At 47.5% G+C, this 22197-nt stretch overlaps 2 protein-coding genes across 2 annotated transcripts in view; both read right to left on the reverse strand.

The window, feature by feature from the left end:
* Positions 1 to 1670: 1670 nt before the first annotated feature.
* On the reverse strand, positions 1671 to 8081 carry LOC136760107 (rho-related GTP-binding protein RhoG). The gene is made up of 2 exons (XM_066715374.1): positions 7590 to 8081; positions 1671 to 6059 (listed from the first exon to the last, which is right to left on the reverse strand). The coding sequence occupies exon 2, from the start codon at positions 6024 to 6026 to the stop codon at positions 5451 to 5453; it is 576 nt and encodes a 191-aa protein (XP_066571471.1). The 5' UTR covers positions 6027 to 6059; positions 7590 to 8081; the 3' UTR covers positions 1671 to 5450.
* Positions 8082 to 11380: 3299 nt separating this feature from the next.
* Positions 11381 to 22197, reverse strand: part of fhdc2 (FH2 domain containing 2) — a 30837-nt gene continuing 20020 nt past the window's right edge. The window contains exons 7-12 of the mRNA XM_066715375.1: positions 22127 to 22197; positions 21720 to 21827; positions 17040 to 17110; positions 16424 to 16541; positions 14552 to 14716; positions 11381 to 14439 (exon numbers count right to left, since the gene is read on the reverse strand). Of these exons, the coding sequence (XP_066571472.1) occupies positions 13018 to 14439; positions 14552 to 14716; positions 16424 to 16541; positions 17040 to 17110; positions 21720 to 21827; positions 22127 to 22197 (1955 nt within the window). The 3' untranslated portion in view covers positions 11381 to 13017. The remainder of the gene's footprint in view (positions 14440 to 14551; positions 14717 to 16423; positions 16542 to 17039; positions 17111 to 21719; positions 21828 to 22126) is intronic.

Genomic DNA, 22197 nt, shown 5'->3' on the forward strand with positions numbered 1-22197 from the left:
ACAATAGCCAGGGTGCTTCACAAAAGTGGCCTTTATGGGAGACTGGCAAAACTAAAGCCATTGTTGAATAAAGGTCACAATAAATCTCAGCTAGAGTATGCCAGAAGGCATGTGGGAGACTTTGAGACCAAGTGGAGGAAGATTCTATGGACTGATGAGACCAAAATAGAGCTTTTTGGCCTCAACACTAGCACTATGTTTGGCGCAAGCTAAACAGCGCACATCATCCTGAGGACACCATACCTACACTGAAGCGTGGTGGTGGCAGCATCATGCTATGGGGATGCTTCTCTGTGTCAGGGCCTGGAAACCTTGTGAAGACAGAGGGGAAAATGGATGCAGCAAAGCACAGAGAAATCTTGGAAGAAAACCTGCTGAAGTCTGCAAGAGACCTGCGACTTATCTTCCAGCAGGACAATGACCCCAAACATACAGCCAAAGCCACACTGGAGTGGCCCAGCAGTCAAAACCCATAATTGATGGAGGTTGAGCAATTTTGCAAAGAAGAATGGGCAAAAAATGCTGGACATTTTCTGTGTTGATCAGTGGCAAAACCTCCATTCAGATTTCAGATTTCACAGTGAAATGTGGAAAGGTCCAAGGGGGGTGAATAATTTTGAGAGCCACTGTACATATACAGTGCTAATTTAGTAGCACATATTGTTTAGTTTAGTAGCACAGACACTAACCTTCCTGCTATTATACCGTTGCACTGTCACTGATGCACATTCTACTGCTGCTAACGTGACTGACATATTTTGATTTTAATCATGGTAACAACTAGTGACAGAACTCGCTGTGGGGTTAACAATCAATGATATTAACCTGCCAAAAAAATAAAACTCATCCAATAATATTACATCTTTTACATCTATTAGTATCTTGAGATTTTGTTTACTTGTTTTTAAGTGCTTCTTTCAGCAAATTGACAAATCTACAGGGAACTGTAAAACATTACACAGGGTAAGAAGCGCTTTAACCACAAAATAATACAGGCTGATATAACGAGGCCCAGGAGAAGAGCAAGCCTGAGCTGAGCCCCAGTGTCCAGTGTAGGTGAGGCTGGTCAGAAGTCACCAAACCTGTGGGCTTTGGGGTGGGGCGTGCTGGCAGTGTTACTGTGTTATGCAACACAGCCCAGCACAGGCAGCAGCAACTCTTTATTGTGGTCTGAGCGAGGAGGGGGCAGGAGGAAGCGTGTCAGGGTATGCGTGCGTTTGCGTGTCCCTGCCTCAATCTGTTTCAGTGTTGCAATTCTGCTTATCTGTCCATGTGGCTTGTCTATCCGTCATATGGTGTATGTGTCAGTGTGCCTAAGCCTAAAGCCCCCAATAGACAGATGCACACTCACACACATTCACTCACTCCATTGTACCTTTCTAAGAAGAGGTAGAACAATGACCCTTGTCTGAGTCTGCAACACTGTAGTACAGTGAGCTCTTCAGCAGAAGACATCTCTATACAGCAGTAGTAATTATATCCCTCAGTCAGTCAGTCAGGGGCTCAGCAGCAGGACAGTCGTTCATGTTCTAGTTGCTCTCTGGTCTGTGGTCAGCGGTCTGCTCACAGGCTTCCTAGCACTGCGTTATGTAAACATGTTGCAACAGTGGCAGGGTTAATATTCAAAGGCCACTGCCCTAGCCTCCAAATCAAGGACACCACTCGACTCCTGTCATTACAGCTTTACAATTTTATTTAGCATAATTTAAAAATCACCTTTTAACTGTTAGTTCTTTTTATACAAATACAATTTGTGTTTTGTTAAAAAAAAAAAAAAATCTACAAATGAAGTTCCCAGTGTATAGATTTAGTACCACACAGCATAGTGGGGTGGCTCTGGCTGTGTGATGCCAAGCCAACCTCTCACTCTGATAGCAGTCATGTCAGTAAGAAAGCAACACACCATCTCGCTCTCACTCATTTATTCTTAAAAAAGGACAGATAGTCAGTCAGTCTCTCTCTCTCATACTCCACATTAGAAAAGGCATAATTCCGATGTGTAAAAAATGCATCAACATTCCAGCTCTGTAGCCCCCACCCCTGCCCCATACCAGCACTGACCTATACAGGGACTGTAGCCTGGGCCACAACAAACAGGACCCAGCTAACTGTCAGTTTAGAAAAATTGAACTGAAACTGGCTATATTTTTAAAACATCAGTTCTTCATGTAGCCATTGATTTATTATTTTAAAGCTAACCTCTGTCAGTGTGGCACAGTGCAGCCCCTCTACCCACTCCCTGTCCACATGCTAACACTCACACAGCACGGGACTCACACAGGGTGTCAGGAGCAGCTCTGCAGCTCAGACTGAGATACAGGGGAGAGGAGGGGTGTGTTACAAACACTCACAATACCGACACAGACAAACACAGATTCATTAAAGTGGCAAATGGTCTTGTATCAAAAACAATTCAAAACCTGTACCATACTATACTGTGTGTGTATGCATTCAATGAATTAGAAAGAAAGAAAACATTTCGGACATGAATCAAACAAAAGTAACATGGCAAAGTCTGGTGACTAGAATATGAAGAGTGGAAACATTGTTTGATCGGCAACAGTCACTGGGCTCTGCCCAAATGCGCAGAGGGCTCTGCTAAGTGAGGCACTAGTGAATACCTGAAGATGATGTTACGCATTCCCTGTGAAGGAGTGACTGCACAGCTCCACCTGCCACCCACACCACTGCTCTCCATCCCCTCCTGATGCAAGGCAGACACTTGCATGCACACACAAACTTGCTCATACATGCTCAAATGTGCTATGGGGTCTGGCTTTGTGCACATTTCATAGTAAGAATGCTGCAGCTCAACAAAATGGCTTCCCCCAGTCTGCACACTCATGGCCAACAATACTGTCTATAACAAAAATTAAAACTGACTTATCTCCACAGGCCAGACACCTTAAAACATCTGCATTTGCCATCTAAAGCTATACCTGAGCTACACAGGATGGACAGACAGAGACAGAGAGACAGTCTCCATGCCCACCAGCACTTCCAGCAATGACAACCCACATGACCTCCAGATATGGAAGTCATTAAATATACAATGGAGAGTTAAAAATGATTACATTAAAAACTACAGCAACAGGTGTTACCTGGGCCCCAAACCCACTTTGTCCAGGGAAATTTCCTTTCTAATGTTGGTGGGCTAAGGGCAAGAGAGTGTTGGTGGAAGATCTGCTCTACATTCAATAGCTTGGTTAATGAATTGGGCAGAAGGAATCACACTGAGCTCTACCCCATTACCTATGCAATGATCTGGGCTGTGTGTTTGGGGGGGGGGGGGGTGTCTCCTGTCTCTGGCTGCAGCCCTCCTGCTGAGCTGCTCACTGAACAGATGGGAAGAGAACAAAAACCTTCACTAACCCCCCACTCTGAGCTCTCTCCATCCCCTCTTCACTGTGCTACACACACACTGCACCACTCCACACCCCCAACTCACCCAAGATGGAGGGTGAAAATGAAAGCAGGGAAGGGGGTGGGATAAGAAAGAGAGAGAGAGAGAGAGAGAGAGAGAGATTCCTATAGATTATTCTTAAAGGCAATTCATCAATAAGTCCCCAGTGCTTTGGAAATGCAGGAAGACAGTGACCTGCTCAACAGCACCATGCTTTTGTTACACAACAGTTGCAATGCTATCCTCCACTCCCTCTTCTTCTCCTTCTCTTTTGGGAGGAGAGGGAGCAGTTGCTCACACAGCACAACATCTTGCCACCCTGCTCTGAAGGTAGACTGCCAGTGAAGAGTCTTTGGCTTGGAGAAAGGGTGACACAGTCCCTGAAGAGTAAGGGGTCTGAACACAGAATAACTGCATACTCAAACACTGTGCTTTTCTCCCTGCCTTTGTCCGCTCCAGCAATGCTGCACAGCAGGTCAGTCTGTAGCTTTGCGTCAGTTTTGGTTGAGTGTTTCAAATGCCAGAGTCCCTCAGCATCCAAGTTTGTGGTTGTCTGTCCCTCAACATTGGAGCTCCTGGTTCATTAGTTGGTCTATCAGCAATTGGCCCATGTGCCTGTGTCTGTCTGTATTCCAGTCAGCACTTTGTCAGTCTGTCAGAACTATTCCCACACATTTAAATGTAATGGATTTAAAAATTAAAAAAAAAAGATGTGCACATTTGCATTTCATTGAAATCAGAAGTGAAATAAAACAGACAAAAAAAACACTGCGGAACATTCTACACACAGGAAATTAAGAAAAATTGCCCTGCCCAACACCACAAGAACCCTAACACTCACACACCAAGGACTCAGTGTCTGCAAAGACCTATGAACACAATACTTCCAGAGAGGAAACAGACACAGGGGGCAGTTCTGCAGGCCAGGCCAGCTCATGACACACCTACGTGTCAGTGGTTTTAACAGCTGCATCCCCAGGGCTTGGCTGCCCCCACTGTGTTAGTCTCAGAGCAGGTGTGATGGAGACCTGATGGGGCACACAGACTGCAAGTTAACCTGGCATGTATGTGTGTGTGTGTGTGTGCGCATATATATATATATATGCAATTACACAACAGACACACACACTTGCAACTCAACAAAAGGGCCCCTGTGCGCAGACATGTCAACCGGACGACCAAATCTGCTTGGAGGGGAAGAGAAACGCTAAACCAAGAGAACCCATGGGGGGGTCAGAGGCACACCTGCCTCCTTGTAAGGCCAGTTTCCCGGTGCTCTCCATCTGCCTCACACCCGTGTTATGTGCACACACATGGGGGAGCTGAGGACCACACCCCCCCCCTCCACCTCCACCTCCACCTCCACCTCCACCAACTCAGGAAACAGCATGACGTGATTACATTGAGGTCTTTGTTTTCATTCATCCATTATTTTTGGTTAACCACTTTCATTGTACTTGTTTTTTCTTCTTGTCTTTATTGCTTTGATATTTGATTGCTTCTTTGTTTCTTTAAATTTTCATCATTAGTTTTCTAAAGATATACAACACCCCTGGTGCTTGGTGTTGTTGGGAGGGGGGGGCAAGTACAGTCAATAGAAAGAGGAGGCTTAAGCATGAAGGAGGTGTGGAGGGACAGCTGGAGCAGAAGAGTGATCAAAACTAAATTAGTAGAGGGGAAATGACACCCCTCTCCTCTTCCTCTCACTCTATCTGCCCATCCTCTCCCCTCTTCCTCCCTCTCTGTTGTTGTTGGGGAACAGAGGCTTTAGGAACAGAAACAAATTCTTCCACAATAAGAAAAAATGAAAAACTGAAAAAACAAGAGGAAAAAAAGAGGGAAGCAGAAAAGGGGAAGCCATGAGCAGGGCATAATGACAAGGTTCAGCGGGGGGGAGAGAGAGCGAGGGAGAAGGCAGATCTGCAGGTCCTGGTTTGGGGGGCTGGCGGAGGAAGAGTAGAAGGCCACACACACTGGAGCTGGGCTCTCTCCTGCAGGGTTTTGGGGCAGTGGTGTGGGTTGGTGGGAATGGCGGCAGTTGGACACACTATAACAATACGCACTTCTTGGGGTTCTTCTTGGCGACGGGGTTCAGCACTGCGCGCACGGCCTCTGCAAACACATCGCGCACCCCCTCCTGCTGCAGCGCTGAGCACTCCAGGTACTTGACTGCGCCAATCTGCTTGGCCAGTGCACTGCCCTGCTGGAAGGTGGTGGGGGCCAGGCCCTGCTCCTTCAGCTTCTTCACCGTCTCCAGGTCGGCCCGCAGGTCGCACTTGGTGCCCACCAACAGGACAGGCACGCTGGGGCAGTGGTGCGACACCTCGGGCTGCCACTTGTGCCGGACATTGGCATGTGAGGAGGGGCTGCCAATGGAGAAGCAGATGATGAAGACATTGGTCTGCGGGTAGGACAGTGTGCGCAGCCGGTCATACTCTTCCTGCCCGGCTGTGTCCCACAGGTTGAGGCTCACAGTGCGCCCATCGACGCTCATCTGCGCACTGTAGTTGTCAAAAACTGTGGGGATGTACTCCTCCGGGAAGGCGTTGGTGGTGTAGGAGATCAGCAGGCAGGTCTTGCCCACTGCTCCGTCCCCCACCACCACACACTTGATGGTCTGCATCCTGACCGCATCCACTCCCCTGACTCTCAGCACCTGAGGGAGAGAACACTTGTTTTAAAAGCTTTGGCATCGCTGGAGTACTCCTGACATGCCAATAAAGCCTATGTGAATTAGAATTTTGAGAAAGAGCGAGACCAAGCAAAAGAGAGTGAGTGAAAGAGTGAGAGAGAGCACTCCCTGTACCAGCACAGATGCTGTAAATCATTAATGACCATCTGACCATCCTGTTTAACATCTGATTAATAATTGAGGAGCAGGAGGAGCAGTGCTTATCAGAGTGCAGCTCGGAGCACCTGGGTCCCACAGGCAGCAACTGTACCCTTGGCTTCAATTTGGGTTTGTGGTTTGTTTTTACTCCACAAATGTGAAGTGCATTGAAACCAAACACAAATTAAGAAGAAATTAAGAAGTGTTCATGCATGTTCCTGTGTGTGTCATTGTGGGTTATTATTCCTGGATCTGCAACAATCCAGCATGTTCAAGTAATAACATGGAGTGGGGGGCTTCAACTGGTTTGGTTTAGCAACTTATTAATTTAACCAGTTAAGAGCTCAGGAGGCCTGCTGCAGCCCAGTGGAGTGCTGGCTGGCATGAGACTGTGTGTGGGCCAGCAAAAACGCGTCCACACACTGGTTTGCAGATTCCCTCGCTTGGTGACATACGTGTGGGTTGTAACACTTCCACACTGCCCTGGTCCTGCAGATCTCCGTCAGCGGCAGTTCAACAGGTCACGTCTGTCACACCCATCTGGACAATCGCAGATGACAGTGCAGCTCGTTATGCGTAGTTTGCTCAGCCACAGCTCTGCGTGAACGCAATAGCACAATGCACGCACAGGCCAGGCGCAGGTCCACGCAGCGCTACCGCTCACTCCGCTTGAGGGCCAGTACCAATCAGACAGGTCAACGATACCTCCCCTGTGCCCTGCATGGCCGGGGCCGCTAACCACATATACTGTGGACTTTCACACTGCAGGTGTTACAGGCTCACAGACCTGTACAGACCTCGGAACTACGACTCGTCGCACCGCTATTAACATCAACCTGCGCCGAACTGCCCTGGGCTGACAGGGAAGCACAATATCCAGGTCCCCGTACACCGACACACAAGAGTGACACCCTCACTAAGACTGCAGGCCTGCCCCCTGCCCACCTCAGACACCCCTACCCACTCCTAGGTACGGCAACCAGGAGCCACTGACACTCTGCCGACAGGTAGCACTCGCCGGAGCCCCAATGGAAGATGAACATGTACAGGTTGTGGGTTAGTAACTAACAACCGTAGTCACGGTCAGCTAATGATTCTTGCCACTATACCTCCCTCCCTCCCTCCCTCCCTCTCTCTCTCTCTCTCTCCCTCCCTGCCTCTCTCTCCGTGTCAACTGACTCAGCCCCCAGTCATAATATCATATAATAACAGTCTGCATCGGCCCAGCCTCGCTAAGTTACTTTCACTTAAAACTAAACAAAACAAGAACTGTGACAGATACCGAAGACACATTTATATATTTCTTATTTACAAGTATAGGCATAACATTGTGTGAGATGAATGTAACCGACTCACCAGTGTGGGATCTTGCTGTACGTGGGGCGATCCGAGCGCCTGTGTTTCTCCGCCAGTCAGTCAGTCAGTTGGGGGAGTTAATATACCGGACAGTCAGAGACTCGGAGACTTTCGTTACCTCTGTGTAACTAACTCATGTCTAACGCTGCTCTTCCAGCTCAGGCCTGTTCTCCTTTTCGAAAACTTTCCCCACTACTAACTTAACACTAAACCGAAACCAGCGATCCGAGAATGGCGTATAGATAGTAATTATGACTCCAATCTCCGCCTAACTCGGCAGACTTTGAGCTAGTCGTGTTGGTCCAGGTCCCGCAACAGCAGCGAATAAACCGTTGATATTCAGAGACGATAGCTTCCGAAACATCCGGATCGGAAATAGACAATGCCTCCCTTTAAAAGATAATTAATTATATAAACTTTCACCGCCTCGCCGCCTCGCTCACTACTCGCGCTCTCCCCTTCGTTCAGTCAGACCCGCATCCGGGGAGCTGCCCCAAATACCGGCTGCGCATGCGTCGCCGCTGCAGTATGGTTGTTGTAGTCTTTAAAAAAAGAACATGAAAACGCATGAATGGAAATGTAGTTTTTTGTACCCCGCGCCATCTTTACCTGGCGCTATACGCTCAAAGCATTATGGGAAGTGGAGTTATCCGTTGGTTCCATTTCGAAAAAAATCGAGCCCTCAACAAAGGTGTAAAACATTTTTTATATAAATTAAATCAAAATACATTTAATTCAAAATAGGCCTATACAAATATACATAATGCCAAATTAATAACTTCTCAAATCACACCTTGACAAAATAAAAATATAGATTAATATTTCTATGTATTAATGTACTATGTGTACTATTTTTACAGTATTATCTTATTTACGGACTCTCCTGCTGGGGTCCTGCTTTTGTTTCAGACGAGCAGTGATCCAGTGTGGAGAGATCCCCACCAGGGGCCACTGTTGATTAAGCAGTGGCCAGACTCCCCATAGAAAACCAGCATACAGCCTTTAGACAGAGAGCACAGAGCTGGAGGCAGAGTTACTCTAACAAAGAGTTTATTCACAACTTGTTTTATTATTATTATTATTTTAAAGTACACTACCTTAACATCAACAGAAATGTTTTAGAACACAGTAACAGTTGCAGTGCTAGAAATATGGGGAACAATAGAACAACACAGCCACTGTGACAGTAATAGCACGTCTCAGAGGTACTAATGAGGCTGGGCTCTGGGCTGAATCGTGCTTCATGCTGTGTGAATTGGCCTGTCAGTGAGCAGAGAAGCCTATGCCTCAGCTCTCCTGCATGACACAGGCCTGCCTCTAGCTGGAGGTAGCTGTTTCAGCATTGCTACTCCATGAGAATGATGGGTAATATATATTTGATTGTATAACGCAGGGGTTCCCAATGTGCGGTCCTCATGTTTGGCATGTTTGGTGCGGCCAAAGCCAACCTTCAACCACCCCTTTCTGAACCTTTATTATATTTTTACAGTTTCTGAACATTTTCCGTTACAAATTGCACATGTAATAAAAATAAAACAACAATTAAAGTTCATAAAAAGGTATGATTTGGAACATATTTAGTTTTCATTGGTGGTTCATTTTCAACTGCGGCCCCCCCATCCCATGCAACCTCCAGAAATTGGCCCTCCATCACCAGACATTGGGAACCCCTGGTATACCGGTACAGTGACATCAACTGATCCTGAACTGACCTCACACACGCCTGTCACCTTTTTTTCCCTTTCCCTTCTACTGTCATTTCTCTCTTTCTGCTGCTCTCTCTTCTCTAGCTCTACCTTACCCTCTCCTACTTACTCATTCCTTTCATTATCAATTTCATTCCATTTCAATTTATGGTGGTTTATTGGCATGACTAACAGATTTGCAGTGTTGCCAAAGCAATTAAACATCATGTATATATACACCGATCAGCCATAACATTATGACCACCTGCCTTATATTGTGTAGGTCCCCCTTTTGCCGCCAAAACAGCCCTGACCCGTCGAGGCATGGACTCTGAAGGTGTGCTGTGGTATCTGGCACCAAGACGTTAGCAGCAGATCCTTTAAGTCCTGTAAGTTGCGAGGTGGGGCCTCCATGGATTGGACTTGTTTGTCCAGCACATCCCACAGATGCTCGATTGGATTGAGATATGGGGAATTTGGAGGCCAAGTCAACACCTTGAACTTGTGATTCATCAGACCAGGCCACCTTCTTCCATTGCTCCGTGGTCCAGTTCTGATGCTCACATGCCCATTGTAGGCGCTTTCGGCAGTGGACAGGGGTCAGCATGGGCACCCTGACTGGTCTGCGGCTACGCAGCCCCATACGCAACAAACTGCGATGCACTGTTTGTTCTGACACCTTTCTATCAGCATCAGCATTAACTTTTTCACCAATTTGAGCTACAGTAGCTCGTCTGTTGGATCGGACCACACGGGCCAGCCTTCGCTCCCCACGTGCATCAATGAGCCTTGGCCGCCCATGACCCTGTCGCCGGTTCACCGCTTTTCCTTCCTTGGACCACTTTTGATAGGTACTGACCACTGCAGACCGGGAACACCCCACAAGAGCTGCAGTTTTGGAGATGCTCTGACCCAGCTGTCTAGACATCACAATTTGGCCCTTGTCAAAGTCGCTAAGATCCTTACGCTTGCCCATTTTTCCTGCTTCTAACACATCAACTTTGAGGACAAAATGTTCACTTGCTGCCTAATATATCTCACCCACTGACAGGTGTCATGATAACGACATTATCAGTGTTATTCACTTCACCTGTCATTGGTCATAATGTTATGGCTGATCGGCGTATATAGAAGGGTAAAAAATCACAGGGTTTCATCAAATAAATGACAGGACAAAAAACAAACCAAAAAAATGATATAAATTATAAATAAAATAATCTTAATATACATAAACATATACATACACATTTGTATCAAGCACAGAACTAACTTTCATTATCTCTCTCTAATTCCTCAATTTTCTCATGCCCCTCAGAAGGCTGGTCAGGGCATTAGAGAGGTCAGGGGTCATTGCATTTCTCTGGATCCCAGACTCTCTCAGGTGGGATAATATTGTCTTTCCTGTTTTTTGTGTGTTTTGTAGATCTAATTAATAATAAAGATGCACACATACTCACAAACACACACACAACACACTGGCCCAACTACAGATACACACAGAAGGCATAAAAGGATGCCAAAGGGCCCCTCTCACATCTCCATGGCAACACTCCCAGGCACTGAGTGCTCCAGTAGACAGTGGAAAGAAACGAGAGGGGGGGAGAAATTGAGAAGGAAGGGGAATAAGTATGAAAGAGCATGAATGACTGAGCTGGAGAGGAAGAGTGAACAGATGAGAGCGAGGGAAAGGGAAGTAGTAGGGGGCTCAGGGGACAATAGGAGACACTCTCCGTTTGCGCCAGGCTCTCATTAGCTCTCCCTCTAAACAAATACATGTGGATGCTGGGCCGATGTCAGCCACCGCACACCCCCACACCACCTACCCAAAAAATCCAACAGCACTGCCCTGCCAGCCAGTGAGGATGTGACACCAAGCAGGAAGAGGCAACCTCTCCCCCCACCTTCACCTCCCTTTCTCCCTCTGCCTATAGACTGCAGAGCATTTATGATTGAAGCTCTTTGTCTCTTTAATTTACTTCCTGAGAAAATAAACAATCAACATCCAAAATCTTACATGTGAGAAAGTGTGTTATGCAGAGACACACACACAGACACAGACATACACACAGACACACAGGAATAGACGCACAGATGCACACATGAAAGTAACTTTACATAATCACTTTTTATTTAATCAATCGTGGTATATTACAAACAAAGCAATAATCTGCAATAAAATAAAATAATTCCTTGGACCTCTAAGACCTATATAAAGTGCACTAGAAAGAGGAATTGACACTGTACTGGAAGACAGACATACAGATGTACGAATCGACTGACACATGGGCTAGGAGACAGATGGGGGGAGGCAGTGTGAGAGAAACGCAAATCTCCCCCTCCCCCTGCTCCACAACAACCCTCCCTCCCCCTCCTCACCTCTCCTCTATTCCTACAGCCCTTGTGGACAGTCCCCAATGCAGTGTCCATTTCTACAGATTGGAAACATTACTTTGTGTTTGTGTGTCTTTACTCCAATCACATACACATATAATGTTGCTCTCTTTCTCTTGTCCTCCAGTTCATGATGAAATAGCACAGCTCTCCACACAGCAAAGATGATGGGTCTGTCGCTTTAGAGTTCGAATGATCGCTCCATACTTTATGTGAACCCCAGTGCAAAGGTGTCTGTCAGAGCCCTGTACTGCCACTCACACAGCAACCAATCAGCACTTAGCAGCTGCAACATGAGAAGGGAGGAGGGGGACAGGTTGTGTGTGTGTATGTGCGTGCGTTTTCAGTGGGGAGGCAGCCCTCTTTGCTCTTGTTTCTGTGCACAAAGACACAGAGGAGGGGTTGGAGTGGACAGCACTACCACAACTGTGCCTCACTGTCTGACAACATGCAGGACTAACAGAGCAGTAGCACACAGCCTGGGAGTCTGGAACTCCTTCAGCGCATACTGTAGGGGGCAGTGTGGAGTAGCACTATTAGGATCTCAATCCCACTTCCTGCCAGTAGGTTGTGGTTGTCCTTCACCCAAACCTCACAACCCCGGAAGAGGGAACCAGTATTGCAGGGGGGCTAAGGTGCATGTTTGAGAAAACAGGGGGAGGTGAGGGTGGTTTGAGGATGCAGAGTTAGTAAATGGCTGGAGGTAGTAAGTGTAGGTGCTGTAAAGCTAATCACACTGGCTGGCACACAGTAGCGAGACATGACTGGGGGGTAATGAGGGGTGGGGGGTGTAGGGGGGACATAATGCTGAAGCTGCTGACTCTCTGGATTCCTTGTAGAAGCTCTAACATCAGCCCAGCCACCCCCCTACCAGCAGTCCCTCATAACACCAACTCTCTCCCAGCAGACACAGCTGCTGCACACAGCCGCTGCCTCCATTCCCAGGAGGACAAGCAGGCAGATGGATGGACAGACAGACGGACAGACAGCTGTTGAGACAGTGTTGGCATTACACTGTGTTGGACAGACTGCGCTGCTGGGTTCCTGCAGGGAGGTGAGAGTGCACTGCACCCCCTTGCTTGCTCAGACCTAGCTCATACAGGAGCCCCACAGGCCAGAAGGTGAGAGTGCTCCAGATTTGATGGGTCAACTGGCCACCCAGGGTCTCCATCTGCATCACTGCCTCTGTGCACTGGGGACTGACGTTTCTGAGGGCAGACACTGTCTGGGCTTCCATAGATAAATAAATTAAAGGAAAACAAAATATATATTTATATAAACACCCAAAAACAACACATTTTCCTGTGCACACCTGAGGCTGCAGTCTCAGTGTTGGGTGGCAACACCCGCTCTCATCTCCACTGGGGTTGTGTGGGGGGACGGGTGGTTTTGGTGGGCTGGGTCACAGGGCTCCTGGTTCCGGCGCTGCTGGGCTTGGCTGCAGTGACGCCATGCTGAGCCCGGACCCTGGGGCCAGCAGGGGGACTCTGCAGGGAGCGGGAGGGGACCTCTGTGCTGGGGGGGGCAGCAGCATGCCGTCTAGAGCCTCTGTGTGAGGGGGCATGGCCCAGGGGCTCTGTGGCTATGGTGCCCAGCCTATCCTTGTCTGGTTTGGGTCTTTCTGCATGCCGTCGCATTGCTGCGCTGGCTCGGCCTGCCACTTCCGTCCTCTCCCACAGAATGCCAGAGCGCGAGAGGGTGGGGATAGTGGTGCGCTGGGAGAGGGTGCGAGACGAGGGCGGCTGGGAACCTTGCAGGGCTTCTGTGACCTCAGCAGTGGGAATGGGCTTGTCTACCCTGGCTGTGCCACCCCTGGCCCGGTTCCCCAGTCCGCCCCTCTCCCTCAGGCTTCTCTTCAGTGCAATCTCCCTGGGCCGCTCCTTTCTGTGCCTCATGCCCTCTGCTGGCTCTTTGATGGAGGTCCTGCAGCCTCTCCCCCGCTCTAGGCCCTCTGCCTCCCTCTCCCTCTGCCACTTGGAGCAGCGGGCAGGGGCGGGGGGAGTGGGGCGGGGCGCAGTCGCAGATAGGTTCTCGTATGACTTCAGCCCGGGCACCAATGTCAGGCACTCCAGTGTCTCCCCCACCTGTAGGTACTCTGGACACACGCGCCCGCGATCCCCCACGCCCGGCTCGGAGGGCTGCACACAGCAGACTGGCTGCCCTGGGGCCTCCTTTGTCTGTTGGGTCTTTGCTGGCTGGGTGGGCTCTGTTGGCTGTGATTTCTCAGTCGTCGCTAGTACTTTGTCTTCAGCAGTCTGTCTCTGAATCCTGTTGCTGACCCTGGTGCTGCTGGCTCCCAGGCTGCATTGCCTTCTCAGTACTCTCTCAGCAACACGGCGCAGCAGCTCCGCACTGTCTGGCTCAGGAGAATCGCTGTAATTGGGGTTGGGTTTGGGGTCAGTGCTGCGGTCAGCATTGGGTTTGGGGTCAGTGCTGTGGTCAGGATTGGGTTTGGGGCCAGTGCTGCGGTCAGGGTTGGGGTCAGGGTTGGGGTCAGGGGATTGTCTGTGCGGGGCTGGCGTATGGACTGGTAGGTTGTGGGCAGAGTGTGGGCGCAGGGAGGCCAGGCCAGGGCCGAGGGAGCACACAGGTCTCCGCCGCAGGCTGCGCCCCCCCCAGGCATTGCGCAGGTTCCGCTCCAGAGTGCGCTCCAACTCATCTCCCCCTCCGCTACCCCACCCGTCGGCCTCCAGTGCTGAGCAGCTGGCGATGGATTGGCGCTTCTCCTCCCTCTCTGCTCGCTGGCGCTCCTGCTGCTCCCGCTGGGCATTTTCCTGGATGGCAAATAGAGAAAGTGGAGTTACACAAACACACACACACACACACACACACACACACACTGCTGCTTTCAAGTATTGTATAACAGACACAGACACTAAGATGCACCTGCACAGCTCTCTGGAAACGCAGGCAGAAGCAGTGGAAGACTCTGCAGGCCTCCTCCAGCTTGAAGGAGTCGCCATCCTCACAGAAAAAGTCCACCAGGGCCTGGCTGGCCTCCCGCAGGGACTGCACCTCGCCCTGCGCCTGCCCCAGCCGCACCTTGGCCACCTGCAGAGAATGCACACTCCAGATTTACCCCAGGGCTGCATTCTGCTTAGAATGAGAGTTCTCTCTTCAAGAATGTTCTTTTTAATAATTTCAGTAATCAGATATTTTCATATTTTTGATTAATACTTTTAAACCCTGTACTGTTTTTTTTTTTTTTTTTTAACCTATTTCCTTTTTACCTATTTATCTTCAGTTATTATCACTAATGCCTCGGTTCCACTGGCTTAAGCGTCCATGTCGTGCCATGTCTGCAAAACCAGGCCGCTGTGAAGTCCGTCCCTGTGATGGGAGGAGCAGCAACTGTGGGTTTGGTTTGTGTTTGTGTTTGTGTTAAAAACAGAGACAGGAAACACTACGAGCGACACAACCTGACGTGGAGAGGACTTGTGTGTCTATTTTATTCTTTGTGCTTTAACAGCGTAATAAATACACGTTTCTGTTAAGAGATATTAGGAAGAGCTAAACGTGTGTAGACAACATTATATTCAGACAAGCATGTCCTCATAAGAATACGTTTCCATGTGCAACAATAATACTAAATAGCGAATATGTTTTGTTATTATTATCGTGATCATTTGTGCTAGTATATATGTATTTTAAACAGCACAGCGTGACTCCCTTAATTTATTACTCTTACTACAGATTTGTAACTGCAAACAATATATTTTTTGCCGTATTATTTATAATTTACTTAACAGATGCCCTTAACCAGGGCAAGTTACAGTTGAAACAAAATACACACGTTTCACGATTAATCATCCAGAATAAAGCAGGTTATAATTTAACTAACGTGTGCACGTCTCAGTCATGGCGTTTATGGACGCATTTATTAAACCAGTCCTTAATGTTTTAGAGGGAAACCCAGATCTGCTGTATTTATTTATTCATAAATTTCACTTGTAAATGGACACACGTTAACTGAATCGCGTTCGCCTTCACACTGACTGTCTCTGCGGATTGTCCTGCACACCATTCACAAAACCACAGCCTGAAACACCGTCCAGTTATTCATAAAATATTAATAACAATCGTCTGCTACGATCCGATTATTATCCTTCAGTTTATTTTTAACTAGTCAGGCACTGCACTGGTCCTGTGAAATCCACGTTTTTAATGCACTTGGATATTAACTATAAGCAGTCATTGTCTCTGTACGTGGATTTCACTCCATGCTGCTATTAAATTTGTAATTTCTTCGTGATTGCACACGGCACTTGAGATTATATCTTCCGACACAATGTATCTGATCTCTTCCCTGTGTCTCAAGTCAAGCACACACCTCCAATTCTGAAAGCGAATCATGTCCTCAGTGGGCGGGACGGACGCTTACGGCCACGTCTAGCACCAGCAAGTTAACTGTCCACAAAACACGCACGCGTCCGGACGCGTCCAGACACTTAGCCAGTGGAAACACCCATTTAAGCGTCCGGACGCGCCTGCCAGTGGAAACGGGGCATAATTTGCTGAAAATCCTGTATTTCAATTCTGTATGAAAAGTCTACTATAAATAAAGATTAATTATCAAATTAAAATTCAAATTCAAGGGTGCTTTATTGGCATGACAAACAGGTCTGCAGTGTTGCCAAAGCAACAAAGCATCATCGTCATCATCATCAGCATGGTGCTCTGCTGATCTGCAACGCTAATGCTCCACACTGCCTCTGTGTGGCAGTACAGGGCAGGGCAGGGTTAACGAACCACACTAACCTCCAGGAAGGGCTGGGTATGCTGCCTGAGCTCGCTCTCGGTCTGCACTGCGGCCAGCAGGGCGGCGACCCTGCTCTGCAGCCTGGCCAGGTCCAGCTGCACAGAGTCCTCACACAACCTGGGGCGAGGAGCGATGAGGTCAGACGTACAAAACAACCCTGTGCCCAGCACGATGCGGGGAGTGGTCACATTCACAGAACAGCACTACCACATGGTTGTAATTGCACCACTGTGCACAGTGAGGAAGGACACAAAACTGTATCCTTATCACACCAAGTTAACAGGGAGAGAGGAGAAACTGCGCCCAGCCCCCCCCTCACCACAGACTGTAATATTTTTCTTTCTAAGGCCTCTTCCCCGGGACTGGTGAGTGCCATGACTCCACCTCCCACCGCACCATGTGTTTCCCTCAGTGGCTCTGTTGTCTCCATGGCATGGCCCACCCCTTTCCCTCAGTTTCCCATCGTTCCCACTCCAGTAAGAGCAGTTCCCTCTGCCAGCTCTGTGGCTCAAGAGGTCTGTTTCACCAAGCCATTGTGACGACCCTGGCTCAGCAATCAGACGATTCAATGATGGTGTGTGAAGACAGGCCTCTCCAGCAATGGGTGACACTCACCTAGAGGCAGCGCCCACATGGCTCAGTCTGCTGGGGAAGGAGAGGACCTCCTGCTCTTTCTTCTCTGCCTCCTGGAGAGAGGAGTTAGACAGGGAGGGACAAGTGTCAGTTGTGATTTTTAATTGTACTTAAGTGACTTTTTATGAACATTTTATGGAAGAAAAAAGGATTCATGCCAAATCGTTGGTTATGCATATTTGATGCCTCTTTTCCTGCTTCCAGGAGGTAGTGCCCCTCCTATGACCGCTTATGAGCATGCACAGTTACAATTTAGGCCTGAATTGCAGCCAAGGTTTGAGCTGCTCCTATTAATTCCATCTGGGGTGTTGAATTTAACGCCCCATGGCAGTTACCACCTGGACACACTCGATGGCAGTATACAAAATATTGCTATATTTATATTTATATAAACCAGCATGCAACCCCAGCAGAGCAACTCTGCATCTGCTGGAGAAAGGACAAGGAGGGCAAATAAGAGAGAAACTAACAAAAGTAGATGAATACACTGGCTTACAAACCCCACTTTGGCAACGACCCGACCAAATTTAACCGTGATTGTGTGGGAAGCCGACTTGGTAAAAAGAACATCTGGCTTATAATGGATTATTACTATTATTTTGGATTTGTGATTTGGATCTGTTTGCGGTTTTGTTTTTTGTCTATCATTTTGATTAGCAGTTGGTGTTTAGAGAGGGTTTACACTGTGTAGGTAGAGTCAACAAGGAGTTTGGGTTTTGTTTTGTATTGTGTATTGTTTGTTTAACTAATACAACTCCCATTGTACCGTAAAAGGTAAGACCGCTCTACCCCGTGTTACAGTAAACAATGACCGGATGAGAAATGCCATTGGACGCTGGGGTGTCACTACTGCAAAGTCCGTTTGAACGGATAAATCTCCCTGAAAAATTTAAGATCAAGGAGCTGGAACACCAGATCTGCCAAATTTGACCACAGATCAACAAAGCAGCGATAGGGGTAATTGTACAACCAGACAATGTGTAGAACATAGCATGAAAAAAGGCCTTGGCTGTGTGGGTGCGCGACACACAACGTGCCGTTTTCCTTCCCCATGTCTGCTGTTTCAGACAACTACATCGGTGGATTTGGCCTGGACTGGGGAGAGCAGCAGGAAGAAGGTAAAACCCATATGCAGAATGTGGTAAAGGTTTCTGCCCCACGTCATGTCAGCAATGGGATCCAGGAGACGTGGTCAAAGTCAAAACATGGGCACAAGTTGTAGGGCAGGAAATCCAAAAAACAGGTCAAACGGAGGCAAGGGTCAAAACATGAATATACTATAACAGGGTAGTAACACGCAGTAATGCAGCTCAAAGAGAATACAAGACTTCACAAGGTGTATGAGGAACAAAGGGGTATATACACCTATCAGCCATAACATTATGACCACTGACAGGTGAAGTGAATAACACTGATAATCTCGTTATCATGGCACCTGTCAGTGGGTGGGATATATTAGGCAGCAAGTGAACATTTTGTCCTCAAAGTTGATGTGTTAGAAGCAGGAAAAATGGGCAAGCGTAAGGATCTGAGCGACTTTGACAAGGGCCAAATTGTGATGGCTAGACAACTGGGTCAGAGCATCTCCAAAACTGCAGCTCTTGTGGGGTGTTCCCGGTCTGCAGTGGTCAGTACCTATCAAAAGTGGTCCAAGGAAGGAAAAGTGGTGAACCGGCGACAGGGTCATGGGCGGCCAAGGCTCATTGATGCACGTGGGGAGCGAAGGCTGGCCCGTGTGGTCCGATCCAACAGACGAGCTACTGTAGCTCAAATTGGTGAAAAAGTTAATGCTGATGCTGATAGAAAGGTGTCAGAACAAACAGTGCATCACAGTTTGTTGCGTATGGGGCTGCGTAGCCACAGACCAGTCAGGGTGCCCATGCTGACCCCTATCCACTGCCAAAAGTGCCTACAATGGGCACGTGAGCATCAGAACTGGACCACGGAGCAATGGAAGAAGGTGGCCTAGTCTGATGAACCACAAGTTCAAGGTGTTGACTTGGCCTCCAAATTCCCCAGATCTCAATCCAATCGAGCATCTGTGGGATGTGCTGAACAAACAAGTCCAATCCATGGAGGCCCCACCTCGCAACTTACAGGACTTAAAGGATCTACTGCTAATGTCTTGGTGCCAGATACCACAGCACACCTTCAGAGGTCTAGTGGAGTCCATGCCTTGACGGGTCAGCGCTGTTTTGGCGGCAAAAGGGGGACCTACACAATATTAGGCAGGTGGTCATAATGTTATGGTTGATCGGTGTATATGTGGGGCAGGGGGAAGCAGGTAACAGAAGCTGGGAGTGCTGGATAAATGGGAGGAAATGGTTGATGGTGCAAGTACACATGGTGCTGAGGAATGTCAAGTGGATGATTGCACTTGGTGTTAGGGAATGTGAGAGACAGGATTAGAATTCAGGTGATGATGACCTCTGGTGGTGAATTGGTGAATACATGACACTGTGCCTGTGTGAGTGTCAGTGTGTCTGTGTGTGAGTGAGTGCAGGGCCACCCCGACATACAGGCGCCTAGGACCCCAGAATATCAAAGGGCCCCTTAAATAAGACATATATATATATATATATTTTGTTAACCAAAAAAATAACTAAGCGCTTTGGCACACAACATGTTAGCTTTGAAATCAACATAATATCCCATGTAAGCAGATAACTAGGAGGCCAAATGTTAAGGAGTCAAAAGTAGTCAAAAGGGTGTATACAATTGATTTTTACTTTTCAGTGTTTTCGGATACTAAAACATTTTAACTTGTGTAAGTGCTATAAACTGGACATTTCTTGAAGAGTACCTTCAGTCACTTAATGGTATAATAGAACGTCATTCCGGTTCGTAAAGCCATGATGTTTAGTATCAAAACAAAGCTCAGCCTTTGCTCTTGCACACATGGTGTCCTTTCAACCCACTTGCTCAAACAGACCTATCAGAAGGTGTTTAAATCGAGGTATACAGCCCCAGAGAAGGACAACGTCAATCCCAAATACACCAGTAAATAGCGTAAATGGCCCTCAGTTTATGTGCAAATGTTATGGTCGGAGATAATCGTATATATCCTGAAATAACCACATTATAAAGCCATCATTAGGCTGAGAAATCAAAACAAACCAATCAGAAAGGTAGCAAAAACATTAGGTGTGGTCAAATCAACTATTTGGTACATTCTTAAAAAGAAAGATCGCACTGGTGAGCTCAGGAACACCAAAAGGCCCGGAAGACCACAGAAAACAACTGTGGTGGATGATGGAATAATTATTTCCCTGGTGTAGAAAAACCCCTTCACAACAGTTCGCCAGATCAAGGACACCCTCCAGGTGGTAGGCGTATCTGTGTCAAAGTCAACAATCAAGATTACCATTGGTAAGCCGCAGAAACAGGAAGACCAGATTAGAGTTTGCCAAAAAAACATCTAAAGAACTCTGTACAGTTCTTGAACAACATCCTATGGACAGATGAGACAAAGATCAACTTGTACATGAATGATGGCAAGAGAAGAGTATGGAGAAGGGAAGGAACTGCTCATGATCCGAAGCATACCACCTCATCTGTGAAGCATGTTATGGCATGGGCATGTATGGCTGCCAAAGAACTGGTTGCCTTGTATTTATTGATGATGTGACTGCTGACAAAAGCAGCAGGATGAATTCTGAAGTGTTTAGGGCTATATTATCTGCTCAGCCAAATGCTTCAAAACTCATTGGACAGCGCTTCACAGTGCAGATGGACAATGACCAGAAGCATACTGCGAAAGCAACCCAAGACTTTAAGGCGAAGAAGTGTAATGTTGTGCAATGGCCAAGTCAATCACCTGACCTGAATCCAATTGAGCATACATTTCACTTGCTGAAGGCAAAACTGAAGGTGAAACGCCCCAAGAACAAGCAGAAACTAAGGACAGCTGCAGTACAGGCCTGGCAGAGCATCACCCGGGAAGAAACCCAGCATCTAGGTCTATGGGTTTCCAGACTTCAGTCATTGTCATTGAACTCACCATTTAATTCATGATTATGTTAGTTTGTCCAATTACTTTTGAGCCCCTAAAAATGGGTGTAATTCCTACACTGTTCACCCAATTTGGATGTATCTACCTTCAAATTAAAGATGAAAGTCTTCACTTAAAGAACATCTTGATTGTTTTCTTTCAAATCCATTGTGGTGGCGTACAGAGCTAAAATGTCGCCATGGATAAGGGTGTCTGCCAAGAAATAAATACATAAATAAATAAAAAAACTAATATTAGTTATTGCTTTTATTTCAAGGTGCATAGTACACTATTTACATTTTTTGTTTTAATAAATATATTTCTTCAACATGTGAAGTGTATGTTAAATTGCAACACATCTTCTGTGCTGTGCACTATTTAAATGTTTGTGTCTTTTACTTTTTCTCTCCGCCATCAAGATGGGCACCACTAAAATGTTTTGCCTATGTCCCACAAAACGTTAGCGCTGGCCTTCTGTGTGTGTGTGTGCGTGTGTGTGTGCGGGCAAATAGCCTGTCTCTACACGCAGCACCACAAAAAGACGGATAAAGGAGGGATGGTCAGAGAAGGGCCTGAGGCAGACAGCGTGCGCATGCACGCACACACACACACACATGCACATAGTTACAGTCTGATAAAACCAGTCCTTTTCAGTACAGTCCAGGTCTTACCATGGCCACGTAATGCAGCAGGTTCATGCCGGGCCGGTTGGCCTTGGTGTCGGCCAACTGGAGCAGAGAGGCGATCCGGAACCCAGCCGCATTACCAGCATAGCCACCCTGCAAGAACACCCACAGTGTGTAAAGACAGAGACACAATTAGTCAACACACAGATACACACACAATGAATCAACACAGAGAGACACACAGAGAATGACACAGACATGCACCCCCCCACCTCAACACACACAGAGGACACAACACAGATACACACTCTGCATCCCCACTCTCTCTGCAGACAGTTGGAGTTTATTACCTCCTGCAGTAAAATTAAATGGACATTAATGAAGCTGCCTGCACTGCAGCCCCTTCTACACCATCTCACACTTACTCATCACAGACTGACAGAATGACTTACAGCATTCATGTAGTTCCCGGCTTTGAGGACAAGACGTAGAATAAAGTGCAACTCTTGACAGTTGAACAGCT

Source organism: Amia ocellicauda, chromosome 10 (assembly GCF_036373705.1).
Source record: "Amia ocellicauda isolate fAmiCal2 chromosome 10, fAmiCal2.hap1, whole genome shotgun sequence".
Lineage (NCBI taxonomy): Eukaryota > Metazoa > Chordata > Actinopteri > Amiiformes > Amiidae > Amia > Amia ocellicauda.

What these genes read in the sequence shown, in the direction of transcription:
- LOC136760107 (XM_066715374.1), bottom strand. Translation starts at nt 6,026, where the DNA reads ATGCAGACCATCAAGTGTGTGGTGGTGGGGGACGGAGCAGTGGGCAAG.